General features: G+C 44.4%; 1 protein-coding gene across 2 annotated transcripts in view; it reads right to left on the bottom strand.

Annotated features, from left to right (window-relative positions):
• STAG1 (STAG1 cohesin complex component) overlaps nt 1–26,901 on the bottom strand; it is a 301,849-nt gene that overhangs the window by 203,962 nt on the left and 70,986 nt on the right. For both annotated transcript variants that reach the window (XM_075937371.1, XM_075937372.1), the window contains exons 3-5: nt 21,725–21,865; nt 17,350–17,452; nt 1,025–1,189 (exon numbers count right to left, since the gene is read on the bottom strand). In XM_075937371.1, coding sequence (XP_075793486.1) covers nt 1,025–1,189; nt 17,350–17,452; nt 21,725–21,753 — 297 coding nt within the window. In that variant the 5' untranslated portion in view covers nt 21,754–21,865. The remainder of the gene's footprint in view (nt 1–1,024; nt 1,190–17,349; nt 17,453–21,724; nt 21,866–26,901) is intronic.

The raw sequence follows: 26,901 nt of genomic DNA on the forward strand, positions 1-26,901 counted from the left end.
TGTGCGTTCCCTACATTAATGCACAACTGAGTCCTTTCTTGGATTAATGTCTGGTTGGTAAAAGTTCCAAAGGGTTTCTGAGTCTTCAGACAGTCTCATTTTCAAAACTGACTTAAGCACTTAGGAGTCAAAGTGCTGCTAAAAGTCAATAAGACTTGGATTCTTAAGTTCATTAGGCAGCTTTTGAAATTGGGACTTAGCCTAAGTCATTTAAGATACAATTTTCAAAAGCACCTATGTGGCTTAGCCCAAATTTCCCGAAGAGATGCTTATACATATAAAAGCAACAGGCAGCCTCTGGGCCAACTGCACTGGCTGCTGCAGAAGTCATGGAAGTTCCAGAAAGCCATGGAATCCATGACTTCTGTGACCTCCATGACACATTCACAGCCTAATTGTTATGATTATTTCATTATTTTCTTGAGTCTGAAACGACCAAGAAACTTGGACCTTGACAAAAAATAACTGATTAGTTGTTCTACTGAAATTATTTTACTAGCCAGAAGTTTATAATCCTGGAGGTGAAGGACATGACTTCTTTTCTCTAGAATTAACTGAAAAAAGGACTTGGGCTCTAAGTCACTCCAGTACTGTTTAAAAGTTTACCTGCTGCATTTAAAAATCTCACATCTTTTCTTCCTTGCTAAACTTAATACACGATAAACTTCATGAAAAGCTGCTTTAATATATTCCCTAATTTTAGTACTCACTTGTTTCTCCATTTTAAAACAAAATAGTGAGTAAATTAACTAAAGCTCAAGATTTCTTCCAGCACTCTGGTTATTCCACATATAGTCTCCTTCTTGAACACATTCCACTTTTCTTTCTTCATTTCAACATTTAAGATTGGGGGGGGGGGGAAGGAATCTCGACATAATATTCTGAAATTCCATCAATCTGATACAGATTATCTAAAATATAGCCACCACAATACAAGGTTTACAAAATGTGTTTGTTACAGTCTGACAGTATTAAGTAATCAAGCTGTAACAAAAATGAACAGCCAGCACATTCGTTATTTTACCTGCATCGCACTTTTCCCCAGTTTCACCACCTCAAACAAAGTGACAGGGTCCCCTTCTCCATTCTGTTGAGGATGACCATTTGCTCTTCCACGACCTATTCCTCTAGTTCCAGGTTCAGAACGACTCTTGTCTCCTGGAGACTTTCGAGGTTTCTTATTGGCAGACTGGATAAAGGGAACAACATAATGAAAATTGGGTATAGTTAACATTTGAATGAATTAATTCAAAATATCTTTAAACCATTTATACATATCAATCAACAATTGCTGGGGTAAGTGCTTGGTATGCATTTTACATGTCACGTAGAGAAGTATGAACTCCTAGTACCAAAGAACTAGCAGAATATATTTCCATAACACGTGTCTTAACCAATATAATAAATACAGAAAATAATGCCATGTCTTGCAATTACGCACAAACATCAAGATTAGAAATTATGGTCAATGCAGAAATAACAAACCTGCCATGTACGTACTTACACAATAACTCGTGCACCTTATTTACAGAACTACTATATCATATTTACTTCAGGACACAATTATTACAATTGATGACAATGGTCTTTTCTTGACACTAAATCTGTGGTTGAAATCCTGGCCCCCTGAAGTCAACAAGAGTTCTACCTATGAACCCACGTTACCAGGGGTGACCCTAGACTAGCTGCCAGCAACTGGCTCCTTAGGCGAACCATGCAATCGGCGCCTCCACCTCCAAATCCCTCAATGATATTGCGCCACCATTTGGCACACCATTTAATTTGGCACCCTAGACAACCACCTAGTTCGCCGATATGGACAGGCCGCCCCTGCATGTTACATTAAAACTAAAGAAATCTTATTTTAAATACAATATCTATAGTTCTCCCTTGTGTAAGTTCTACGTGAGCCACACAGCTGGGAGATCAGTTTTTCCATGTACGTTAGTCATTTTGTTCCAGATTAGCTCCTTATATAAAGAGTTAATCTTGGGGTGCCATCACTGTACACAGGTCGCTGTCGTTTTCTTATCACTTCCCATGTAAACAGCAAAACTGTTTTGCACACTCCTGGCTCCACCAGCTGTTTGCCTGCAAATCTGCACAAGTCAAAAACAGACAAAGCAAGAGACGTTTAAGGAGCAAATGGAGTGGAGGAACACACTTCTGGAAGAGATGTGGGCTGAGTGCCAGGATAGAAAGGCAGAATGGCAGGAGAGGAGAATGTGCGGGGAGCTGCAAGCAAGGCAACAGGACAATATCTTTGCCTCCCTGATGGCTGTGATGGAGCTCCTTGCGGCGTCCCTGGAGAAAAACACACTGCAGGATCCTTTCCAACCAATGCAAAATAACTTCTCCCCCTCCGCCAGTTCCATAGCCTCCACTCCAAGGGTCCCCAAGGGCAGTCTCATGGGGAGGGGAAACCTCAAGGGCAGCCTCACATGCAATCTCCAGGGCCTTGGGAGGCAAAATGCTGTCCTCCTCGTGTTTCTAAGTCCCCTCCCCCTCCTTTGGGGTCCCACCCGGGACTTCTTTTCTTTCCTTGCTGTCTTCGCTAAATAAAAACACATGTTTTCTGAACAGTCTCTTTACTGCTTGTACTGCAGGGTGGGCATGGGGTATTACAAGCAAACACACTGTATGTACCTCATTGAGACCAACTTCCATGAGTCTCAAAACTGACCATTCAAAAAACTCTTACAAAGCCTCTCTGATTTGCACTACCTCCTGCTGTGCTCTCCTTATTGTCCTGGTGTCTGGCTGCTCAAACTCTCTGGCTAGGCACTTTGCCTCAGCACCCCAACCTGACAAACAAATTTCCCCCCTTGCTCTCACAAAGATTATGGAGCACACAACTGGCTACTACCAAAAAGGGAATGTTGCATTTACTGAGGTCCAACCTAGTCAGGAGACTCTTAAACATTCCCTTTAAACACCCAAAAGGGCATTCAGTCACCATTCTGCACTCACTCAGCCTGCAATTGAACTGCTTCTTACTGCAGTCTAGGCTGCCCGTGAACGGCTTCATGAACCAAGGAAGCAAGGGGTAGGTTGGGTCACCTAGGATCACTAAGAGCATTTCCACTTCTCAGATTCTGATTTTCTAATCAGGGAAGAAAGTTCCAGTATACAACTCTCTCAAGAGGCAGGAGTTTCTAAAGGTGAATGCATCCTGCACCTTTCCCGACCATCCCACATTGATGTTGATTAATGGCCCTTGTGATCCACCAGCTACCTGCAGCACCATGGAGAAGCACCCCCTGCGGTTTATGTACTCCTTGGCAAGGTGGTCGGGGGCCAAGATGGGAATGTGCATTCAGTCTATCACCCCACCACAGATAGGAAAGCCCATCACAGCAAAGTCATCCACTATGGTATCTACATTTCCCAGAGGCACAACCCTCCATAACAGAATGGTATTGATTGCCTTGGCTACTTGTGTAACAGCCCCCACTGCAGATTTCCCCACTCTGAACTGATTCCCAACTGACCAGTAGTTGTCTGGCATTGCAAGCTTCCATAAGAGGCAACTGTCATACACTTCTCCACGGTCAGAGCACATGTCATTCTGATAGTCTTGCACTTCAGGGCAACGGGAAAGACATTCACAAAGGCTCCAAGAACGTGGCCTTGTGCTTTCGGAAGTTTTGCAGCCACTGCTGATCATCCCAGACCTATAGCACTATGTGGTCCCACCAGTCTGTGCTTTCTCACAGGACCAGAGCTGGCATCCCTCTCTGTCCAGAGGATCAAATGCCGGCTGCGTTTCCATCAGCACAAGGACTTGCATGAACAGTAAGTCCATGGGATCCCAAAATTTGTCCTCATCCTCTTCCTAATGGAGTGACATGCATACGCTCTCAACATACTGAACCATTAGGCACATACAAGTAGACAGAAACATCACAATCGTTTGATGCAAAATGGGCTCAATGTTCACGCTGATATGGCGTTTACGTGGGAAACCAGAGCCAAAAAAAGGCACATTCATCTCAAGCAAGTGGGAAGGGACTACACAAATGCATTATGGGACGCTGACAACACGAACCCACAAGGGAAGGTTACTCACCAGGTGCAGTAACTGGAGTTCTTTGAAATGGTTGTCCCCATGGGTGCTCTACCTTTAGGTGCATCAGTGCCATTGAGCCTCTGATTGGAGACTTGTGACAGCAGTGCCCATGGTCGGCTGTGCTTGCGATGTGTCGGCACACAAGATCTGAAGCAGCTATTCTGCATGCACAGCTGACCGCCTCCTCAGTTCCTTCTCTGACCCAGATGTATGTAACTCCAAAGCAGAAGGGAAGAAGGATGGGTAGTGGAGCACTCATGGAGACAACCACCTCTAAGAACTCCAGTTACCGCACCTTCTTCTTCAAGAAGTATTCCCATGGATGCTCCACCTTTACGTGATTATGAAGCAACAGTAATATTAGAAGGTGGGAACCTTGGAAAGCGCATCCTCATGGCCTGCCGCTCTGTGTATACGCCCCAGCGCCTGGAGGAAGAAGTGCATGGCGATGGAGGATTCTGGACCCAGGAATTAGGTTAGAGCGGGGGGGGGGGGGGGGCTGGGGGTGCCTAGCTCTGTGGTAGAGAGAGGGCATTGGGTTAGAGCAGGAGGAGCTGAAGCACCTTAAACTCAAAGTGTTCATGGATGCAAATAACAATTTTACACATCAAATTATTGTATTATATTCAAACAAGACCTGAAAAAATATTATAAAATATACTTAAAACATAATCTATAATAATACATAATTAAGACTTTCCCATAGAAGTACATTTTCTTTGGTGACCCTGAAAGCTATCAGTTTTTGTTTGTGCTGCCCTCAAAAGGCTTCAAGTTTGACATGCCTGTTGTAGGTCTTCTGGAATTTGTGAGGATGAGCTACACTGGTTCTGGGAAAGTCATCTTCATGGTGTTCAGCCAGCTAACATCCACGCTTGGAGATGCAATGTCTGAATATTGGGATGGTGTATCTGGGAATGCAGGGGCAAGATTAGAAAGGCAAAGGCACAAAATGAGATCAAACTAGCTACAGGCATAAAGGGAAACAAGAAGACCTTTTATAAATACATTAAAAGCAAGAGGAAGACCAAAGACAGGGTAGGCCCACTGCTTAGTGAGGAGGGAGAAGCAGTAACAGGGAACTTGGAAATGGCGGAGATGCTCAATGACTTCTTTGTTTCGGTCTTCACCGAGAAGTCTGGAGGTGTGCCTAACGTAGTGAATACAAGCAGAGAGAGGGTAAGTTTAGAAGATAGGATACACAAAGAACAAGTTAAAAATCACTTAGGAAAGTTAGATGTCAGCAAGTCACCAGGTCCTGATGAAATGCATCCCAGGATACTCAAGGAGCTGATAGAGGAGGTATCTGAGCCTTTAGCTATGATCTTTGAAAAATCATGGCAGACAGGGGAGATTCCAGAAGACTGGAAAAGGGCAAATATTGTGCCCATCTATAAAAAGGGGAATAAGAACAGCCCAGGAAACTACAGACCGGTCAGTTTAACGTCTGTCCCAGGGAAGATAATGGAGCAGGTAATTAAGGAAATCATATGCAAACACTTGGAAGGTAATAAAGTGATAGGGAATAGCCAGCATGGGTTTGTGAAGAACAAGTCATGCCAAACTAATCTGATAGCTTTCTTTGATAGGATAACGAGCCTTGTGGATAAGGGAGAAGCGGTGGATGTCATATACCTAGACTTTAGTAAGGCATTTGATACGGTCTCGCATGATATTCTTATTGATAAACTAGGCAAATATAACTTAGATAGGGCCACGATAAGGTGGGTGCATAATTGGCTGGATAACCATAGTCAGAGAGTTGTTGTTAACGGTGCTAAATCCTGCTGGAAAGGGATAACAAGTGGAGTTCCGCACGGGTCTGTTTTGGGACCCGTACTGTTCAATATCTTCATCAATGATGTAGATATTGGGATAGAGAGTACGCTTATTAAGTTTGCAGATGATACCAAACTGGGTGGGGTTGCGACTTCTTTGGAGGATAGGGACATAATTCAAAATGACCTTAGCAAGTTAGAGAAATGGTCAGAGGTAAACAGGATGAAGTTTAATAAAGAGAAATGCAAAGTGCTCCACTTAGGAAGGAACAATCAGTTCCATACATACAAGATGGGAAGCGACTGTCTAGGAAGGAGCATGGCGGAAAGGGATCTAGGGGTCATAGTGGACCACAAGTTGAATATGAGTCAACAGTGTGATGCTGTTGCAAAAAAAGCAAATATGATTCTAGGTTGTATCAACAGGTGTGTTGTAAGCAAAACTCGTGAAGTCATTCTGCCGTTCTACTCTGCACTAGTTAGGCCTCACCTGGAGTACTGTGTCCAGTTCTGGGCGCCACATTTCAAGAAAGATGTGGAGACATTGGAAAGGGTACAGAGAAGAGCGACAAGAATGATTAAAGGTTTAGAGAACATGACCTATTAAGCCAGGCTTCATGAACTGGGCTTGTTTAGTTTGGAAAAAAGAAGATTAAGGGGGGACATGATAGCGGTTTTCAAATATCTAAAAGGGTGTCACAAGGAGGAAGGAGAAAATTTGTTCCTCTTGGTTTCTGAGGATAGGACAAGGAGTAATGGGCTTAAAGTGCAGCAGGGGAGGTTTAGATTGGACATTAGGAAAAAATTCCTAACTGTCAGGGTGGTCAAATATTGGAATAAATTGCCAAGGGAGGTGGTGGAATCTCCCTCTCTGGAGATATTTAAGAACAGGTTAGATAGACATCTGTCAGGGATGGTGTAGACGGAGCTTGGTCCTGCCTTGAGGGCGAGGGGCTGGACTCGACCTCTCAAGGTCCCTTCCAGTCCTATTATTCTATGATTCTATGACTGTTGCGCTGTGTCAGGAGAGATAGAACTGGTGGGAAGCGATGCAGTGGTCGGATGCTCATCTATAAGAGGTATGGATCCCATGTTTCGCTGGGCCAGTTGAGGGCTATAAGGATTACTCTGGCCCTGTCCTGTTTGATCTTGAGGATCACCCATTGTATTAGTGAGAACGGGAGAAATGTGTAGGACAGAAGTGCCTTCTTCTGTATAGTGAAGGCATAGTCTAAGGAGTAAGGGCCTATGCCCGCTCTGGAGAAATAATACGGGCAATGAGCATTTGCATGGGAAATGTAGCAAACAGGTCCACTGTTGAAAACCCCCACTTCTTGAAGAGTTAGAGTCAGCATTGATGAATTTCCCATTCGTGATTTTGTAGGAGTTGTCTGCTTAGATTAGTGGTCACCAGCCAGCAGATCGGGATGTACTGGTAGATCTTAGAGCCTCTGACTGGTGATCCTGACTGGTTTGGCCAAGAGACTATCAAGTGCCTGTACTTCAGCTGCCCCTTCCCTCCACTGCTGCTCATCTCCTGCCCTTTGCCTTGGAGCTGCCCCTCCACCTGGGAGCCTCCTGCTTTCTGTGCAGGGTGGGAGAGGGAGGCTGATGTCAGGGGACCCACTCTTCCACTCTGTATCCTTTCTCCACAGAGCAGAGAGGGGGAACAACAGGACTTGGGATGGAGTTTTCTGGCTACTTTTGGGAGTGGGCCAGGGCCGGGGTGACCCTGCCTTAGCCCCACTGTATCACCGAAGAGGAGCCACCAGCAGGAGCCCACATCCCAAACTCCTACCCCAGTCATGAACCTTCTCCTGCACCCCAAGCCGTTGTCAACCCCGAGCACCCCTGCATCCAAACGCCCTCCCACAGTCTGAACCTAGAACCCCCTCCTACATCCCAACTGCCTGCACCAAGATCAGCTCAGGGCCTCCTCTCACACTCCAGATCCCTCAAGCCTGCATCCCAAACCTCTACCCCAGCTTGATGAAAGTGAGTGTGGGTGGGAAAGAGAGGGAAGATGGAGTGAGCAGGGGTTGGGCCTTGGAGAAGAGGTGGGAAGGAGGTGGGGCAAGGGTATTTGAGGTAGATCTTGGATTGAACTTAAAATTCCAAAAGTGATCTCATGCTTAAAAACACTAGAAACCACTGGCTTAGATTGTCCACAAGTACCTTGTCCTTTCCAGGGAGGTAAGTTGTGACCAGGTGTATGTTCTGTGGGATTCACCATTCTCATAAGCAGACCCACCTCTCAGCACAGTTGATATGACCTGCCTCCTCCCTGTTGGTTGATACAATACATTCTAGTGATACTGTCAGTAAGAATTTGGACTGTTCTGGATCAGCTGTAGAAAGCATGCACAGGCACTTTGTACTGCCCTGAGTTCGAGTAGGTTGATGTACTGCCTTGTCTCGTCCTGAGTCCATTGAGCCTATAACACTCAATGGTCCAGGTGTGCACCTTAGCACAGTAGTGAAGCATCTGTAGTAATCATTACTGATAGTGGGGTTTATTGGAAGAGGACCCCTACACATACATTGTTGTGTAGAGTCCACCATGTAAGTGAGGTTCTTATCTTGGCCGGCATGGTAAGTTGCTCATATGATGGATGTGTGGCCAGTACACTGTGCATAGCCATGCCTGGAGAGGCTTCATCATGTATAGGCGGGCCGGAGGCACCACAAACGTGGCCACCGCCATGTGCCCTAATATATGTAGGCAGTGCTGGGCCATTATGATCAGACTGGTCTGCGCTGTTGATATGAACTCCTAGATTGCTGAAAAGCTGTGCTCCAGAAAAGAGGCCTTTCTGCAATCTAAATATGCCCCTATACATTCTAATGTCTGCGTTGGGGTCAGTGTACGCTTTGCTATGTTTATCTGGAGTCCAAGGCTTTGGAATAGCGCTCTGGTAGTTGAGACAGCTTGTTCTGTGTCTCACCCTGTGGTGCCCATTATTAGACAGTCTACGTATGGGAATATTGTGATCCCCATTTTGCATAAGTATGCAGCTACTACTGCCAAATCTTTGAGAACACTCATTGGGCTGTTGAGAGTCTAAATGGTAGCACTGTGTACTGGAAGAGTTTGTCTTTTATTATGAAATGAAGAAAGCATCTGTGCAATGGGTGTGTTGATATATGAAAATGGGCATCCTGGAGGTTGAGAGTAGACAATCACGATCCCTTTTCCAAGGCAAGAATAATTGTGGCGAGGGTTACTATCTTGAATCATTGGTAACGTACAAAGTGACTGAGTTTGCAGAAGTCTAATATTGTGGCTTCCATCCTCCCAACTTATTGGTGGTGAGGAACTAATGGGAGTAGAAACCCTTGCCTCTTTGCTCCTTTGGTACCTCTTCTATGGCACCAAGTCCTAGGTGGTGTTCCGCCTCTTGTATGAGGACATGTCCATGAGAGGGGTCCGTGAAGAGGGACAGGCAATCGGGATAGGAAGGGGAAGGGGGGGGGGTGATAAAAAACGGGATGCAGTAACCAGCTTTTATGATTTCCAGCACCCATCTATCGGTGGTGATGGTACATCAGGCTGCATAGAATACAGGTAGTCTGCGGTCAAATGTTGTGGAGTGTTTGAATTGCTGCCGTGGAAATTTTGAGGTCATCAGACCCTCAACCAGGACTTAAAAATGCTTGTCGGGATGTTGATGGTTGTTGGCATGTTGACTGCTTGGAGGCCTGTCTGCACCTGTTTTGGCATAGTCGACATCTATTGGTTGCTGGTTAAAGGATTTGGGTCTGTACCTCTGTGTGAATGACATGCCCTGTTTTATTTTTGTGACAGGTACGTGGATGTCAAGAGTCTTTAATGTGGCCCCTGAGTCCTTTAGAGTGTGTAAAGAGCCATTTGTGAATTCAGCAAAACCTTGGTACTCTTGAATGGCAAGTCTTCGACTATTGCTTGGACTTCTCTCGAGAGCTGAAGCCTCATCACCACTGCAGAGACTAAGGATTTGGCGGCCGTGTCTGCGGAATCCAGTGGGGCCTGTAAAGCAGTACTAGAAATTAGCACCCCTTCATTAACACTTGACTTTAAGTGATCCCTTTTATTATCTGGGAGGCATTTAATAAAAGATGCTAATTAATCAAAAATATGGAGTGCGTATTTTGCTAGTAGTGCCAAGTAATTGGCTATTGTGAGCTGGAGACTTGCAGATGAATATGCTTTTCTCCTAATCGAGTCTAGTCTCTGCCAGTCCATGTCGTAGGGGATGGTTTGGATAAATTGTCATTTCCCTCTTTGATTTACAGCCTCTACCAAGAGGGAATTTGGGGCTGGGTGGGAAAATAGGAAGTCTGCTCCTTTAGGGGCAAGATAGCATTTTCTATCTGACTTCTTGCAGGTCAGAGATATTGTGACAGGCATCTGCCAGATATTTTTGACAGGATACATGAGAGCCTCATTCATGGGGATAGCTAATTTCGTATGTGGAGATGCATGTAATATGTTCATCAGTTTATGTTGTGACTTTGGCACAGCTGACAAGGAAATCTCCAGTGTCCGCAACTCTCTTTAAAAGTTCTTGGAACAATCTAAAATCATCCCCAGAGATCGGTGGTGGGGCATGATTGTATCGTCAGGGGACGATGATGAGACGTGCGTGGATAGAGGCGAGCAAGGTGTCTGTTCCTTGTATGTAATATCCATGTCCTTCTCTTCTGCATCTGAACTGTATTGATCTGGAGACTGTACTGTTGGTGCGTGTGATTATGACCCTGGAAATGGCAGTTGTGACTGCTGCATCTGCTGTATTCCATATGCTGCCCGTGGGTCCCAAGATGGCCAATTGGGTGGGATAGGTGATGGGAGCCACTGCAGTGGTTGCCATTGTTGTATTTTTTATTAGGCTTGGGTGAGGAGTGTGTCGGTAAGTGTGTCTAAATGCTAAATATTGGGACCACTGATGTGGCTGGGGTGGGTGAGAAGTTATACCTGGATGTGTTCAGGGTACCATCAGTGCCAAACAAGGGTATTCCCAGTACCGAATAGAGAACTCCGCCACAGCTATAAATTGCAGTATCAGCAGAGGAGGGGGCAGTATGGAAACCAGCAGGGCTCGCAGCATCTGCAGTGATGTTTATTTTGGTGCCAACTTTTTGTGCGTCATCGGCAGGGCTCGACAAATAATACAATCTACTCGCCCGTGGCGAGTAGATTGTAACCCAGAAGAGCTGGGTTTGGGTGATCTGCGCATGCGCAGATCGCCGGACAGCGCGGCTGGCAAGCAGGGCTTGCCGCAGTTTGGCGACTCTGGTCATTGGCACCAAGTGTTTCACTGGTGGCGACACTGCTGCCATGGGTGGAATGGTGCTGCAGCCAGTGCCAACAGCATTTTGATCGGTGCCAGCATAGAGGCTTTGCATTTCACCGCTGCTGGTGTCTTTGATAAGGCACGAGCTTTATTGCTTGGAGTCGCAGCTTTTATCATTGCCAGACTGCTTGTCCGACCCTTTTTGTATTGAGGGTACAGGGACAGTACTCTTGTGGAGGGGAACCTTCCTCAAAGGAGAATCCATTCCTGGGGAGGAAAAGGACCTCTATTTTTGTTCCTGAGCTTTTTCCTGGTCCTTTGAGCTCAATCAAGTGGAAGCCCCCTTTCTCCGATACTGTCCCAAGGGACATCTGCCTGGGCAGGGTGATTTGTTCCGGGTCTGAAGCCGGCCAAGCCTTTTTCTCCATTTGAATCATTTTTAATTGTAGCTCTCTGGCTTTTCTTGTTCGGGATGTAAGTTTTTTTGCAGTGAGGGCACTGTTCTGTGGTATACTCCTCACCCCAACTAAAGACACACTGTTTGTGTCCATCAGAAATAGAAATGGACAGCCTGCAGCTCATGCATCATTTCAAACAGGAAAAGCCAGGCACATTCCAGGGAAAGCAAGGTTTCAGCAGGTGTTGATATTGCTGAGGTTGACATTGATATTTAATTCTCTAAACTACTTCTAATCTACTATCCTAGGTGAAAGGTTTTTTTTAAAAAAAATTCTCATCGCAATGGAGGGTAAGACAGACTAATAATAACTATTAACTATTAAAACAAATTCTATAGTAACAACTGTCTACCTATAAACTATGTAACTTCTCAGTGAGGTAAAAGAGTGACTGCTGAGCTGCGACCGAAGCTGGCGATGGTTGTGAAGGAATTGAGAAGACAGTCAGCTGCGCATGCAGAGTAGCTGTTTCAGACGTCATACACCACGTGCACAGCTGACTGCAAGCACTGCTGTCACAAATCTCTGATCAAAGGCACAGCAGAGCTGATACACCTAAAGGCGAAGCTCCCATGAGGACAACTCGAAGAACCACCATCCACTGCAGTTTTGGTCTCAGCATGCACAGGTATCATAACCCATTATGCAAAGTGGTGCAGGCACTATAGGATATTTACCCACAGTGCATCATTCTTCAGTCAACAACAGGCTTCCTAATGGAGATGTGCTAATGTGAACTACATTAAATTCTTCCCCACAATGTGGGGACAGACCTTTGATTTGGCAAAATTGGGTGACCAGAATTGACCAAAATAGATTCGATCTCATAGTGTAGATGTGGCCTGAGAGATGGAAAGAAATCCCATTTCTAATGAGAGAGCATACACAGAAAAAGCACATATTAAACTATCAATTCAGTTAACTAAAAGCAGCTCCATGTCAAGACTATGGAGTATTGAAAAACTGGCATATTGTGTCTACTATATAGTCTGAGGCTTTTTTCACAAAATAATAATGTGATTAGCATTTTCATGTGGCATAAAAAGTTACATTGAAAGTTAACTATGAGCATGAGTTATCCTAGGTTTGTACTAGACTACTTATTTTATGGACAAAGCTTAACTGGTAGTGAAAGATACTATTCCCTCCTATGTGAGAGTCAATACTAGGATGTTTGTCAATTACAGAAACATCTGAAGTGCAGGTAAGAGGCTGAATGGCATGGTTGATTTGTAAACACTGATTTTAGAGAGAAAACTGGAGAAAATATTGATTGGAAGGAGTCAATGAGGACAGAGGAAGACTTCTCTAAGGTCAGCTGAACAAAGGGTATCACGAGGGGGCAGACATGAACTTTTTTTTTTCCAGCTTGATCCCTAAACCTTGGACAAGCGGGCTTAGCATCCCCACCACCACAACAACCACCTTCTCACAAGAGGAGTCCTTTTAATTGCTACTGGAGAACTATTTTCAGGTACCACATGAACAGAGAGGTTAAAGAATATGCAGCATTCTGAATTTGAAGCACATGGAAGTAAGGCAGTTCTGCAACTGCTCTCTGAGGCTACATCTACACTGTAGCCTTCTTCTGCAAAAGCTTATGCAAATGAAGCACGGAGTTGAATACTGCTATGCTTCGTTTGCATAATTAATTAGCAGCTGCTTTTGCACAAAACCCCCCTCTTCCGCAAGAGCCATTCTTCCTTTTAAAAAAAAAAAAAAAAAAAAAAAAAGAGGAACAACAGGTCTTGTGCAAGAGGGGGTTTCTGGTGTGGGTCCAGAGATGAGGGGTTTCGGGTGCAGGCTGGGGAGGGTAGGGCAGAGGGGTTCAATATGTGGGCAAGGACTCTGTGCTGGGGCATGGAGGTAGGGTACAAGAGGTGCAGACTCTGTCTGGTGGTGCAGGAGCTGGACCTCCTGTTGACTGCTTCCAGGGCACAGCATAGCCTGCGATGCCAGAACAGGCAGGAAGCTGGTCATACCACCTCCTGGTCATCTTCTCACCCTACAGCAAGACCACCCAGTGACTGTCTTTCTGCGACGCAGTACTGGGTCATGATCCATACTTTGAGGATGACTTTCCAAAAATACAATATTGCCATAGGCTTTAACGTACAGGATGGCTAATGACACAAATGTGGAAAACATGCCTTACAATGAGAGACTTAAGGAGCACAGTATATTTCGTTTATCAGAAAAAAACATTGAGAAGCAATTCGATCATGGTTCACAAAAACTTAGATGAAGAGAAGGTACTTATTATTAGAGCATTCTAATGTATCAGGCAGAAGCATAAGACAGCCCAATGGCTAGAAACAGATATTAGGAAATTCCAACTAGAAATAAGGTTCTGCTCAGGCTGCATAGAAAAAGGTTTCCTCCTCTGAGATTATCTTGTTCATCTACAACAGCAGATATGTTCTATAAACGTCTATGATTTTTTTTATAACATATTCCATTCACGTACTTCAGATAATTTAAAAGGAAAAAACAGGGAAAGACAAAATTATTAAAATGAAGCTCACAAAAACGATGCACAATTCTCACAAAAAAATCTCATACATTGCGTAATTCCTATTACAGAATCAGACTTAATAGTAATACTTATGATGGCCACTACCTACACAGCACTGTTTGATAGAATATAACCTCTACAATTATATATGACTGTGAAGAGCTTCAAAAAGATGCCACCAAACTAAGTGATTAGGCAACAAAATGGCAAATGAAATTTCATGTTGATAAATGAAAAGTAATGCACATTGGAAAAAATAATCCCAACTATATATAGAATATGATGGGAACTAATTTGGCTACAACTACTCAAGAGAGATCTAGGAGTCACTGTGGATAGTTCTCTAAAAACATCCACTCAGTGTGGGTGAGGCAGTGAAAAAAGCAAGTAGAATGTTAGGAGTCATTAAAAAAGTGATAGAGAATAAGACAGAAAATATCTTATTGCTTCTATATAAAACCATGGTACGCCCACATCTTGAATACTGTGCACAGATGTGGTCACGTCATCCCCCAAAAAATGTATTGGGATTAGGAAAGGTTCAGAAAAGGGCAACAAAAATGATTAGGGGTTTGGAATGGGTCCCATATGAAGAGAGATTAAAAAGACTGGGACTTTTCAGCTTAGAAAAGAGAAGACTAAGGGGGGATATGATAAAGGTCTATAAAACCATGAGTGGTATGGAAAAAGTAAATAAGAAAAAGTTCTTTACTTATTCCCATAATATAAGAACTAGGGGTCACTAAATGAAATTAATAAGCAGCAAGTTTAAAACAAATAAAAGTAAGTTTTTCTTCATGCAGCGCAGTCAACCTGTGGAACTCCTTGCCAGAGGACGCAGTGAAGGCTAGAACCTTAACAGGATTAAAAAAAGAGCTACATAGACTCATGGAAGTTAGGTCCATCAATAGCTATTGGCCAGGATGGTGTCCCTAGCTTCTGTTTCTCTGGAAGTAGTAAACAGGGGAGGGATCACATGAGGATTACCTGTTATAATCCCTTCCTCTGGGGCATCTGGTATTGGCCACTGTCGCCAGACAGGATACCAGGCTAGATGGACATTCGGCCTGACTCAGTATGGCCATTCTTACGTTATTATGACCGATGAGCAATTTACTCATAAGAGAAGTAAATATCTTACAAACAAAAAGGGTTACTTACTAGTTATTGCAAGTTTTTTAATTGCCTACGTACATTCCCATTCATGGTGTGTAATGTACCAAGGCCCCAGAAGACTCTCTGGTTAATAAATACCTATAAAACAGATACCAAATCTAGGTATAACGTTCATATTATACTAAAGAATAAAGCTCCTTATCCAGATTCACAACACAAAATACGTTGCTGTATCTTAAATCTTTTAACCTGCATTAGTAGATAAGAACATAAGAACGGCCGTATTGGGTCAGACCAAAGGTCCTTCTAGCCCAGTATCCTGTCTGCCCACAGTGGCCAGCACCAGGTGCCCCAGAGAGGGTGGACCGAAGACAATGATCAAGCGATTTGTCTCCTGCCATCTCTCTCCAGCCTCTGACAAACAGAGGCCAAGGACACCATTTTATCCCCTGGCTAATAGCCTTTTATGGACCTAACCTCCATGAAATTATCTAGCTTCTCTTTAAACTCTGTTATAGTCCTAGCCTTCACAGCCTCCTCTGGCAAGGAGTTCCACAGGTTGACTACACGCTGTGTAAAGAAGAACTTTCTTTTATTAGTTTTAAACCTGCTACCCATTAATTTCATTTGGCGTCCTCTAGTTCTTCTATTTAGGGAACTAATAAATAACTTTTCTTTATCGGCCCTCTCCACACCACTCATGATTTTATAGACCTCTATCATATCCCTCCTCAGTCTCCTCTTCTCTAAACTGAAAAGTCCCAGTCGTTTTAACCTCTCCTCATATGGGACCCGTTCCAAACCCCTAATCATTTTAGTTGCCCTTTTCTGAACCCTTTCTAAGGACAAAATATCTTTTTTGAGGTGAGGAGACCACATCTGTACACAGTATTCAAGATGTGGGCGTACCATATTCTGGGTCTTATTTTCTATCCCTTTCCTAATAATTCCTAGCATCCTATTTGCCTTTTTGACCACCGTTGCACACTGCATGGAAGTTTTCAGATCTTCCTAGGGATTAACTAAACATTCTATTGAAAGCGTGAGCATACTTTCTAGATCACATGAAGAAATTAGAAGCCACTAAAAGATAGCTCAAGCACTGTTTCACTCAAAGTAAAAAAGAGTTATGCTTAATAAAATCACTCTCAGGCCTAGGAAGAATATTGTGTCTCTTGCTATATAAAAAAGTTTTGCCTGCTGGGCCACAGATTGACATCACGCTCTCAGGACACGAAAGCAGCCAGAGAGAAGGGGGGGTGTTAAGGGTAGCAAGCACGAGTCACAGCCCGCTATTAATATGAAATAACAAAAGACAAAAATGTAACGTGCATGTATATAAAGGAAAAAGTACAAATAGCTCGTCAACTTATCTTTTAAGTAGATCCTATATTTCTATTTCAACACACAATTTTTTCTGATCAATGTTACATACATACTATGCATCAGACATGTTAGCATATAGTTATTTAAACAACTAATTGATAAACCTAGGCTTATCGGTTAACCCTAACAACTACACACAATCCCCACCCCCTGCTGAATCTGGAGCCCACAGAGTCACCTCTTCCCGCAGCGCTGCTGCCTCTATATAAGAGGCAAAAGCATGTGTGGGGGGGAGGGCGCAGCGGGAGAGAGAGGAGACAGGATGGTGGAGCAGCCCCTGTCTACAGGGAACTCAGGCCGCACGCTGACAGGGACTGCTGCTGCCCCATCTGGATCAAAGGTACCTGTGTGGGACGGCAGGTAGGAGCCCGTCAGCACAGGGAGCCCATTTTTAAACTGGCTCCCTTCGCAGACCAGCTCCACCTGCCACCCTGCGTTGCTGCCTCTGATACAGAGTAGGTAGCACAGGGGAAGGAGGATCTCCAGGAGTGGGGTCACGAGTCAGGAGTCCACTGGCTGCTGGCCCCACACCAGGGAGCATTTTATTAACTGTGTAACGGCTAAAAATTGTTGCAGCTACACAATTACTAAAATATACGCTATCTAACATCCCTACTGCGCACTATAAATCTTCATATAGTTTGAGAAATGATTCTCTGCAAACCTACTGATGTGATCAGCAGGAGGACAGGATGGGAGAACAGTCTACAATCAAGTTTAAATTGATAACACAACATAACTGAACACCACATACTGGAGGCCTGCCAGGGCGACCCCTTTTTCTCTTTCCTTTGACTTCTGTTTCTTCAAGCTCACTGCCAGCATCTGAATGTGCAGTAGTTTCATTTGTTGAATCCCTAGAGAAAAAATACTGGTTAAATTAGGATTTGAAATAAGTTATTCATTTACTGATGAATGGGCCACTGATTAAATATTTAGGTCTAGTGTAAAACAAAACAAATTACCCTTTAAAAGCTTTGTGCAGCATTCACTCTGCAAATTCATCAAACACTACCACCTATAGAGGAATGCTAAACTATGTAAGTTTTATGAAGCTGAAAATTACACTGTGTGCACTCAGACCAGAAGACATATTTAAACAACTGGCTCTTTTAAAATTAAATTCTTCTTTGAAAACTGACTATGTTAAACAGCACCTTCTTAACAGATCCATTCATGTATATATGTAGTAGTATCAGCAAGCCCGCATGATAAAAATAAGATTACACTACTATTTACTCAGTATCCATGAAAGACCATAAAGCTATCAGGAAAGCAAGATAGATTCTATCCCAGTTATTGCTTTATTAAAATGATTATGTACATTCCAATTATAGAGCAAAATTCTAAACTAAGCTGCACTAAAATACAATGAACAGTACAGTGCAAATAAGGGCAGAATTTATCCTAAAGAATCTTTATTGCTGGTGATGATGTAATTCAGAGAAGCTTCAGCTTGATTCTCATCCCAGGTTGAGTTTATGGCTTTGGGGGTTAGAAAAAAATCTTTTCACTTGCACACCGAGCAAATCTTATCCACAAGTCACTGAGAGACGAAGGACAGTCTATACTACAAATGGAAGTCAACCTATATTATGTCAATTCACTGGCACCACACTGATCACTGAATTGGCGAATGTACACAATACCCTCTTCTTAGGCCAGTGATGCACGTCCTCCCCAAGAATGCTTCTGCTGATCGAAGCATGGGATCCTCATCAGGAGAAATTGAGAAAATATAAATGAGAAAATATGAATGTCATTATCAACGTGACATTCAATGAAGGTGCCAAAAGCTCTGTGTGTAAATTCTTGCGTTGGTACCCTTCCTATCTAATTGCTATCCCATGATTCTTATCTGCTTCTTTTAACTATCCAATCCTTAGGTGCTTATAGGTTACCAGTTCTGCCTACTTGTTTTTCCCTTTGATATTTTCATACACTCTGCTCGTTGCCAGCCCCCTTCCTTTTTTTCCCCCTTCCCCCCCTATTTATTTTGGGTCTGAACATCCTAAACTTAAAACTTGGGTCATCTGAAGTGGGCTATGCCCACGAAAATGACACCATCTACATGTTTTGTTAGTCTATAAAGTGCTACCACACCATTTGTTGTTTTTCAAAAAAGCTAAGGCTGACTGTGCTTAAGAGTGTACTTAATTTTCGAGTAAGCCCCATTGAGCTCATTTACACTTCTGGGTTTTTTTGAGATAAACAAGTACTGAATGGGTTGGAAACCTATAGCTCACAAGCTAGATCCGGCCTGTGATGTTCTTTGATCCAGCCTGCAAGACTTAGTCACTACTCCCAACACCAGGGGTGCAAGCCAGTGCAGTGGGGAGGGGAGCATGACACTTCAGAGGGGGGGGGGGGGGAGAAGAACCTTATGGGCCCAATCCAGGCAAGCTGGGGCCAGATCCTATACGTGGGCTCTATCTGGCAAGTGGGAAAGAAGCTCTGTGTTTCCACAAAAATGCTCCATGCAGGCACCAGCCCACATCACTCCCATTGGCTGAATTTACTTGTCAAATCACACATACTAAAAGACACAGAGTCTTCAAGAACAATGTATTGCAAAGTTAATTATTTAAGTTACTAATCAGTTGATCCACTCAGCCATATCCACATCTTCATCTACATCATTTTCTCCCAATAAGGAGTTTTCCTTATGATGTTTCATTCTTGCAATTAGGCCCTGCATCATCTACTTGCACTGCTTACACTGGACATGTTTTCCTTTTTTTACCCAGGGAACAAAATATTCCCAGATATAGTTTTTGGGAATAAGAGAGACTCTGACAGTTTTTCTGTGGCAAAAGCATGGGGGAATATAAGAAGCTCTATGTGCGCTCAATAGTATCTTCCCTTTTCCTTTCCAGTCCACTTCACTGTTCCTGTCTGTGCTGCCACTGTTCTTTCTTATATATTGTCCCCGTCTTTAGATGATGTCTTAACTAACTCCTCTGCTGTGCATGGCCAATGTCCACGACCATAAATGCACAAAACAAAACAATCCTATTCAGCTTGTGTCCTTCTTTGCACATATTACTCTTTAGTCTGCTGAAAAACAGAAATTGGAAGCCCAGATCTTTCAAGAAACAAGAGCTTGTAGTTAGGCTGGACAGACTAGAGCCATTAATTCATTTTTATAAAAGACTGTTCGTGTATCATGTTTGTGATGAAATGTAACTAACTTATTTTTAAATGAGAAATATAGTATGCGGATTGTTTACAAAAAATTAAAAGTACAATTTAAATTTTTAAAAAATCCATGGAAAGCAGGGTTGCTCCAGCAATGACCCACCACACTGAACTGCGCATGGCTGGGCTGATCTGGCCCACCAAAGTCCCATTATGCCACCAAGTCACTATGGTCCTGGGTTGCAGGAGGGGGACTGCGCCTCTTGCTGATTACCAGTTACTGGGTAAGCATGCCAGTAAGGCTAATGCTTACCAGGTAACCGATTAACCTTTTACATCCCTAACCTACATTCCCTAGCAACATTACGGGGTGCTTGCAAGTGCGAACAGCCAGCTTTTTATCCTATAGCACAGGGGTGGGCAATAATTTTTAAAAGGGGGCCACTTAAGAAATTTCTGGACTGGCCCCAGGCCACCCCGGAAGGGGCGGGCCTCAGACAGAAGGGGAGGGACCAAGAGACTTCTTGGGGGGCGACCAAAATGATATGGGGGCTGAAGCACATGACCTATGAGGAGGGACTGAGGGATTTGGGTTTGTTTAGTCTTCAGAAGAGAAGAGTGAGGGGGGATTTGATAGCAGCCTTCAACTTCCTGAAGGGAGGTTCCAAAGAGGATGGAGAAAGGCTGCTGACAATAGTGACGGATGGCAGAATGATGAGCAATGGTCTAAACTTACAGTGGGAGAGGTCTAGGTTGAATAGTAGGAAAAACTTTTTCACTAGGAGGGTGGTGAAGCACTGGAATGGATTACCTAGGGAAGTGGTGGAATCTCCATCCCTAGAGGTGTTTAAGTCTCGGTTTGACAAAGCCCTGATTGGGTTGATTTAGTTGGGATTGGTCCTGCCTTGGGCAGGGGGCTGGACTTGATGGCCTCCTGAGGTCTCTTCCAGCTCTATGATTCTATGATTGTGCTTACCCCCACCCTGATTGGCCTGGGGTGGGGGAGCATGAGAAGTCTTTCCCCTCCCTCCCCAGCCCCACTACCTAGAGAAAAATGGCAGCTGCTCTAAAACAACTGGCGGTTCCCTCTAGGCGCCTAGTGGGAGGAGACCTCGCATGCTCCCCCTGCTTCCAGGCCTATCAGGGTCTGGGGGCGGGGGAGCGCACGATGTCTCTTTGCCATCCAAGAGCACGCGGCAGCTAGAGACACATGCTGGCTGTTTTTAAATAGTCGGAGTGTCTCTCTAGCCGCTGCATACCCTTGGCAGGGCAGGAACAGTACATGCGAGACTTTGCGCGAGCCCAGCCCCGCAGGCCAATCAAGCATGCAAAGCTTCCCCTCCACCCCCTGCCAAAGGCACGTGGCAGCTAGAGATACATGCCAACTGTTTTAAAACAGCCAGCATGTCTCTCCAACCACCATGAACTGTTGCAGGGGCAAGGAAACTCCCCCTCCCCTATGCCCTGATTGGCCTGAGAATGAGGGAGCAAAAGAGCAGCCACGGGGCAGATCTACCAGCTTGGCAAACTGGATCCGGCCCGCGGAGTGCCCTTTGCCCACCCCTGCTATAGCAGAAGGTGAAAGTCCATAGCCTTGGCTATAAAGGCAAATGTAAAATTGGAATAACTGACAATTTTGTTTATGAGTACTAGAATTTAGCTCATACTTCCAAAGTTCTACTGGCTCTGCAGTGCTATAAGAAATAGTGAAAAATATTTTTATTATGGGTACAAGACTAAAAGAAACATATACAAAAACATATCTGTTCAGTGAGATGGTGCCGCTTTTACACAGTCACTTTACCAAGTAGACTACTACTTTAAGTGACTAACAGTCCATGCAGGAAGTCTATAGCAAAAACACAATACAGACCTTAATCTCTCAGTCCCATGCCTTAAAGCCATTTGTTCCTCCCCAAGTAATACTCCTCTTATTTTTAGACATCTGAAGAATTCAAATTGTAAATAAAAAATCAATTTCAACTACTCACTGTAACACCGGCAAATCTGAAGTAATCATTTTTGTAGCACTGCACCCTGTATGAAATATTAGAACTACATAGAATTTCTTCTAGTGATGATGTTACAAAACAACTTCCTGGAAACTTTTTTCATGAATCTGAAAGTCCAGTCTATAAAATGAAAAGATAAAAATGTGTTAAAGTCACGATTTCAAATGCACATTCAATATATTAAATGACTAAAGGGGCACTGTTATAGACAAAAAGCTGTTAGTTCTGTATTAAGTTTGCTATTTCAATCACATGAAACTCCAAAAATTCAGAATGAATATGCTATGGCAACTTGGCTATATCCTTACATATAGTCATCATTACAACTGGGTCTAACCACAATAATCTGAAAATCTGGGAGTGACCTTTTTTTAAGGTATTTCATGTGTCATTTTGTATTCTCATATGTATATTCATGCTGGTGTCACATTAACATAATCTGTATATATACTATTCTAAGAAAACAAAAAAATGAAGATACAAACAATACAAAATAAATGTAAACGAGATGAGCACAAGGGGATAGTGAATGAACTTTCTATTCAACCCAGGAAAAATGGAATCTATTCAGTAGGGTTTAATTTGACCTGAAAGTTAAGTCTGAGCTGAAGAAGGCCTTAAGACAAAATTCTTGTTAATGTTACCTTCCAAGAACTCCTGCTGCGTGATTAGTCTAGCTAATAAAATGCAGGCTGAAAGAGTTTTAGATTATTTTTCCCCATAGTAATTCAAACCACACATACAAGAATGTCTAACTATAACAAAAAGAGTTTTAACCATGAAGATTCCAAAACTATGGCTAAATTCATCTTGCACAATAAGGCAGAATTTAAAATAAAATATACAAGTATGCATTCTCAGAAAAGGAACCCTCCAGTCTGGAGATGAGGGAGTTAAATGACATCACAAAGGCACGTTTGAGAGAACTTTCCAAATTAATGGACTGTATAAAACTGAGGCAGATTTGTTGATACAACCAAATATAAGGGATTGATATAAAGTTGTTGCATTCAATGTGAGTCTGATGAATAAAACACATGTTGTTTTCTAGCATCTGTGGGAAACTGAACTGAATGCATTATGGAGTGCTGCACTGTGTTACAGAAAGCCCTGTAGACACAGTGAAGGGAGCAATTAATGCTAGCATCTTTTCCTTAAACATTTCATTCCTTGCCTTCAAAACTTTGAATGGAAGGGACACATCCTGATGGATCCTGAGAGAGTCATCAAAATGAAAGGATTTTTTTTTTGCATTCATTTCCTAAATTTCATACTGGGCTGATGTACTTAAGTAGGTTAGAGAAATTACATGGGGAGTTGCATCTGCCTGAGAAACAAAGGTAAACCTGCATTGATGAAGCTGCTCCCGTGATTTGTCAACCTCCTTGATCCACAAGGCTACAATGTGCATTTGTCTCCATCTTATTTCATCAACATCTAAATGTTTCTGCAAGCAGTCATACCAGCAACATCACACCATAGTTAGTAACTATGACAACATGCCTAAGCCCTTCCCACTTCTGGAAAACTACACAGCCAGAAGGGTCTGCAGCAGCAGTTCTACCTACTGTGCTTCCCACATTCCTCATCATGAAGCACATCTCTCAACCTTCACATCTGAGAATGTGCAACACCAGCACACAAAATGGGTGACCAATGACCAAAATACTCACATTTTCTTTCGTCCTTTGAAGTTTGTGTGAATTAAATATAATATTTATCCTTATGAAACTCTAAATTAGCACATTTATACATTGCTTTTAATAGCAAAGGTAAATAACCATAACAACCACCAGTGAACTCTCTCTGGAAGCCTTCCATGGTTGAAAAAGTTTGAATTAGTTAAATGTTTATAGAGCACTCATGCAGTTGTGTCAGGTTTCCGCTCAACTGGCCTGCTCTGTCATGGCCCTTGCCAACTTACTGAAAAATGACTGTTGCACACACAACCAGTCCTACCACTGGCATACAGAGCAGTTTGATGGCCTCCTTTTATAGTTCACACATGAACTCCTCGTTGCATGTTCTGGTAATGATACAGCTGTTACTTTATTTCCGGGGACTTGGATTACCTTATTTTGGATATGGGATAGAACCATGGTCACCAACCCATCGATCACCATCAACTGGTCAATTTTGCGGGCACAACCAGTTAATCACGAGATGTTCCATTCCTCCCCCTCCCATGAAGAAGCAGCCCATGCTGGCGCTACACCTCCTGGGAAAATGGAGGTAGTGTCAGCTTCCTGCGGCGTGGAGGAAGTTCCGCAGGTGCACACCAGAGCTGGTGCTCCAGGAAGCATGCGCTGCTCCTCCCCAGAACAGTCGGTGCACTTCCTGAGAACTTGGATCTGCCACACAGCCAGGGACTTCCTTCCCCCATGCTGCCTGCCTGCGGTGAATGGGGGGGGGGGGAAGAGAAAGAGAGACTTCCTGAGAAGTTGGATCTGGCGCAAAGCAGCAGGACTCCTCCCCCCACGGACAGGAAGGAAGGCAGGCTGCACGGGGAAGGAAGTCCCTGATTGTGCGCCAGAGCCGGCGTCTCAGGAAGCACACCGGCTGTTTTGAGAATGGAAAGGGAAGCACACGCTCTTGTTGAAACTCTGGATCTGGGGCAGTCCTGGGACCCCCAGGTACAACCCGAGCTGTCCCTGTATCCGCTTCCTGGCAAGACCCCCCACAGCACCCTGCCCCCTCACCATGCCCAGACCACCACAAGTATCCTGCCCCCAGCACCCTGCTGCCTCCCCCTGCCAAGATCCCCATGAATACCCTGCCCCTTAACCAGGGCCCCACCAGCAACCTGCCCTGGCCTCCAAACCCCCACCAGCACCCTTTGCCTGCCCCCTGGCCAGACCTCCATCCAGCACCCTTCCCCGGCCTTGTGGCAAGACCCACACCAGCACACTACTCCTTCCCCCTCCCTCCTGGCCAGACACCTACCCCTGCTTGCTCCTGTACCCTATTTTCCACCCAGATTCTGCACCCCCATTCCTATCCCACTCACTGGCAGCCCTGTCCTGCACACTGGATCCTTCATTTTTGGCTACACCTCAGAGTGTAGAGGGGCCCACAAATTCCACTAACCCTGGAACCCCAGAGGCGTTAATGTGGCCTGAGGCCTTGAACCTCAGTCCTACCTTCCCTCCCCCACCCCTGTGGGGTTTGAGTGCCAGGGGAGTGAGGTGTCTCAATAGGGGCACATCAGTGAGGCTGGGGGGAGGGGCTTTTTTTTGCATCCAACTGATTTTTCTGTGGGTCAGTGACCCCTGCCAAAACATGTTCCCTTCCCCTCTCATAAATAAAGATAATACTGAAGCATTGTGTGTTTGACATAATATTTTATTTAAAAATGAAGCCTGGCCAACAAGCCCCCAATTGGGGCCAAGCCGCCACCTGGTCACAGCATCAGAACACTCCTGCACCCCCCCCCCAACCCAACCCTGATCCTATCATACACCAGAACCCCCTGTCCTGAGCCTCTCACATCCTCAAACTCCTGTACCCCCCACATCCCGTCTTCTGCCACAACACTCCTGCACCATCCATACACTGCAAATCTGTCTTGAGCCCATCATACTCACAAAGTCCCTGCACTAAGCCTCTCATATACCCCAACCCAAACTCCTGACACTCACATCCACATGCCTGAAGCTTGCTTAGCACCCCAACCCTCCACCTGACCTCAACACTCTACAGCCTGGAGCCCCCTTCCTGAGCCAGCATCCCCTTCTCCACCTCCTCCTGCACCCAAATTCCCTCTCAGAGCTTGCACCTCTCACCCCTTCCCGCACCCAAAACCCTCACTCCTACCCCAGAGCCCGCACCTCCTGTCTCAACCCAGTGAGAGTGACTAAGGGATGGTGACAGCAAGTGATGGAGAGGAGGGGAATGGAGAGGGAGGGGCCTCAAGGAAGGGGTGGGGTCTTGAGGAAGGGATGGGGTAGATCTTAGCTTGCTCTGACATTTAAAAAGTCATCTTGGGTGTAAAAAGGTTGGAGACCACAGAGGCAGAAAACTCTTTCAGGGCTACACTGATAGCCCTCAAATATGGACAACATGGAAGTCACAGTATCTTTGACATTCTGGGATCTTTGGGCCTTCTGCAGAGGCCGGTGCTGGAGCAGTCTCAGGACACCATGCTCCCCTACCTCCAATAGAAGAAGAAATTTGGATGTGTGAAAGGACTCCAGGCTGGGAGTTTGAGCATAGGAGAGGACAAGGGCTCTTGCATAGCGCTCCAGGCTGGGAGTTTGAGCATAGGAGAGGGTAAGGGCTCTTCCATAGCGTTTACCACAGGAGGGCTCTATGGAAGCAGCAACTTGTTCCTCAGTCAGCTCCTAGGCAGAGGAGCAGCCAGGCAGCTCTGCATGCTGCCACCCCTCAGCTCCCCATGGCTGCAGTTCCCAGCCAATGAGAGCTGTAGAACAGGAGCTCAGAGCAAAAGCAGCACACGGAGCCACCTTGCAGCCCCTTCACCTAGAAGCTGAGTGAGGGACATGTAACTGCTTCTGGGGAATCACAGAGAGCCTATCAGCCCCACCTAACCCCACCCCATCCCAAGTAAGGGGCCCAGGCAACTCAAAACTACCACTAGGTTGTTGCTAACCTTCAAAGGTGGAGGCACCATATCATTTACTCAAATTGTCTATGCATAATGCTTCAACTATTCAGTTACTCGCAATTTAATATTCCTATTTTCCAAATCAGTACTAGTCTCAATGAGTTCTCCATCCTGTCTTGGTAGTGTCCAAAATTATCAAAGGAGTGAGAAGACTGGAATATATGCCTCTGAGGACGTTCTCTGGTTGAGTATACCATACCACCACCACCACAATTGCTTTTGGTAGAGACTATTCTTAATATGCTGGCCTTGCGTCAGTTGAAATTTGCACCACTCAATGCTGAAAAGGTCTCATTCGAAGTCTGGCAGAAAGTGTAATATAGATCGCAAAAGCTGAATTCCTTAAAAGAAAAAAAATCTCTTCTCAAAAGATAATTTATCAGTATCTGTATTATAGACTGACATTTTTAAAATCTCTCCCCTGGAAGAAAGACTGCCTTCCTGAGAGTCAAGATCTTCCCCCTAAAAACTAAATTTTGAATAGGAAAGATTTTTTTCATATTCATTGAGTCTTAAACTTCCAATAAAACAT

Source organism: Pelodiscus sinensis, chromosome 10, assembly GCF_049634645.1.
Source record: "Pelodiscus sinensis isolate JC-2024 chromosome 10, ASM4963464v1, whole genome shotgun sequence".
Taxonomy (NCBI): Eukaryota; Metazoa; Chordata; order Testudines; family Trionychidae; genus Pelodiscus; species Pelodiscus sinensis.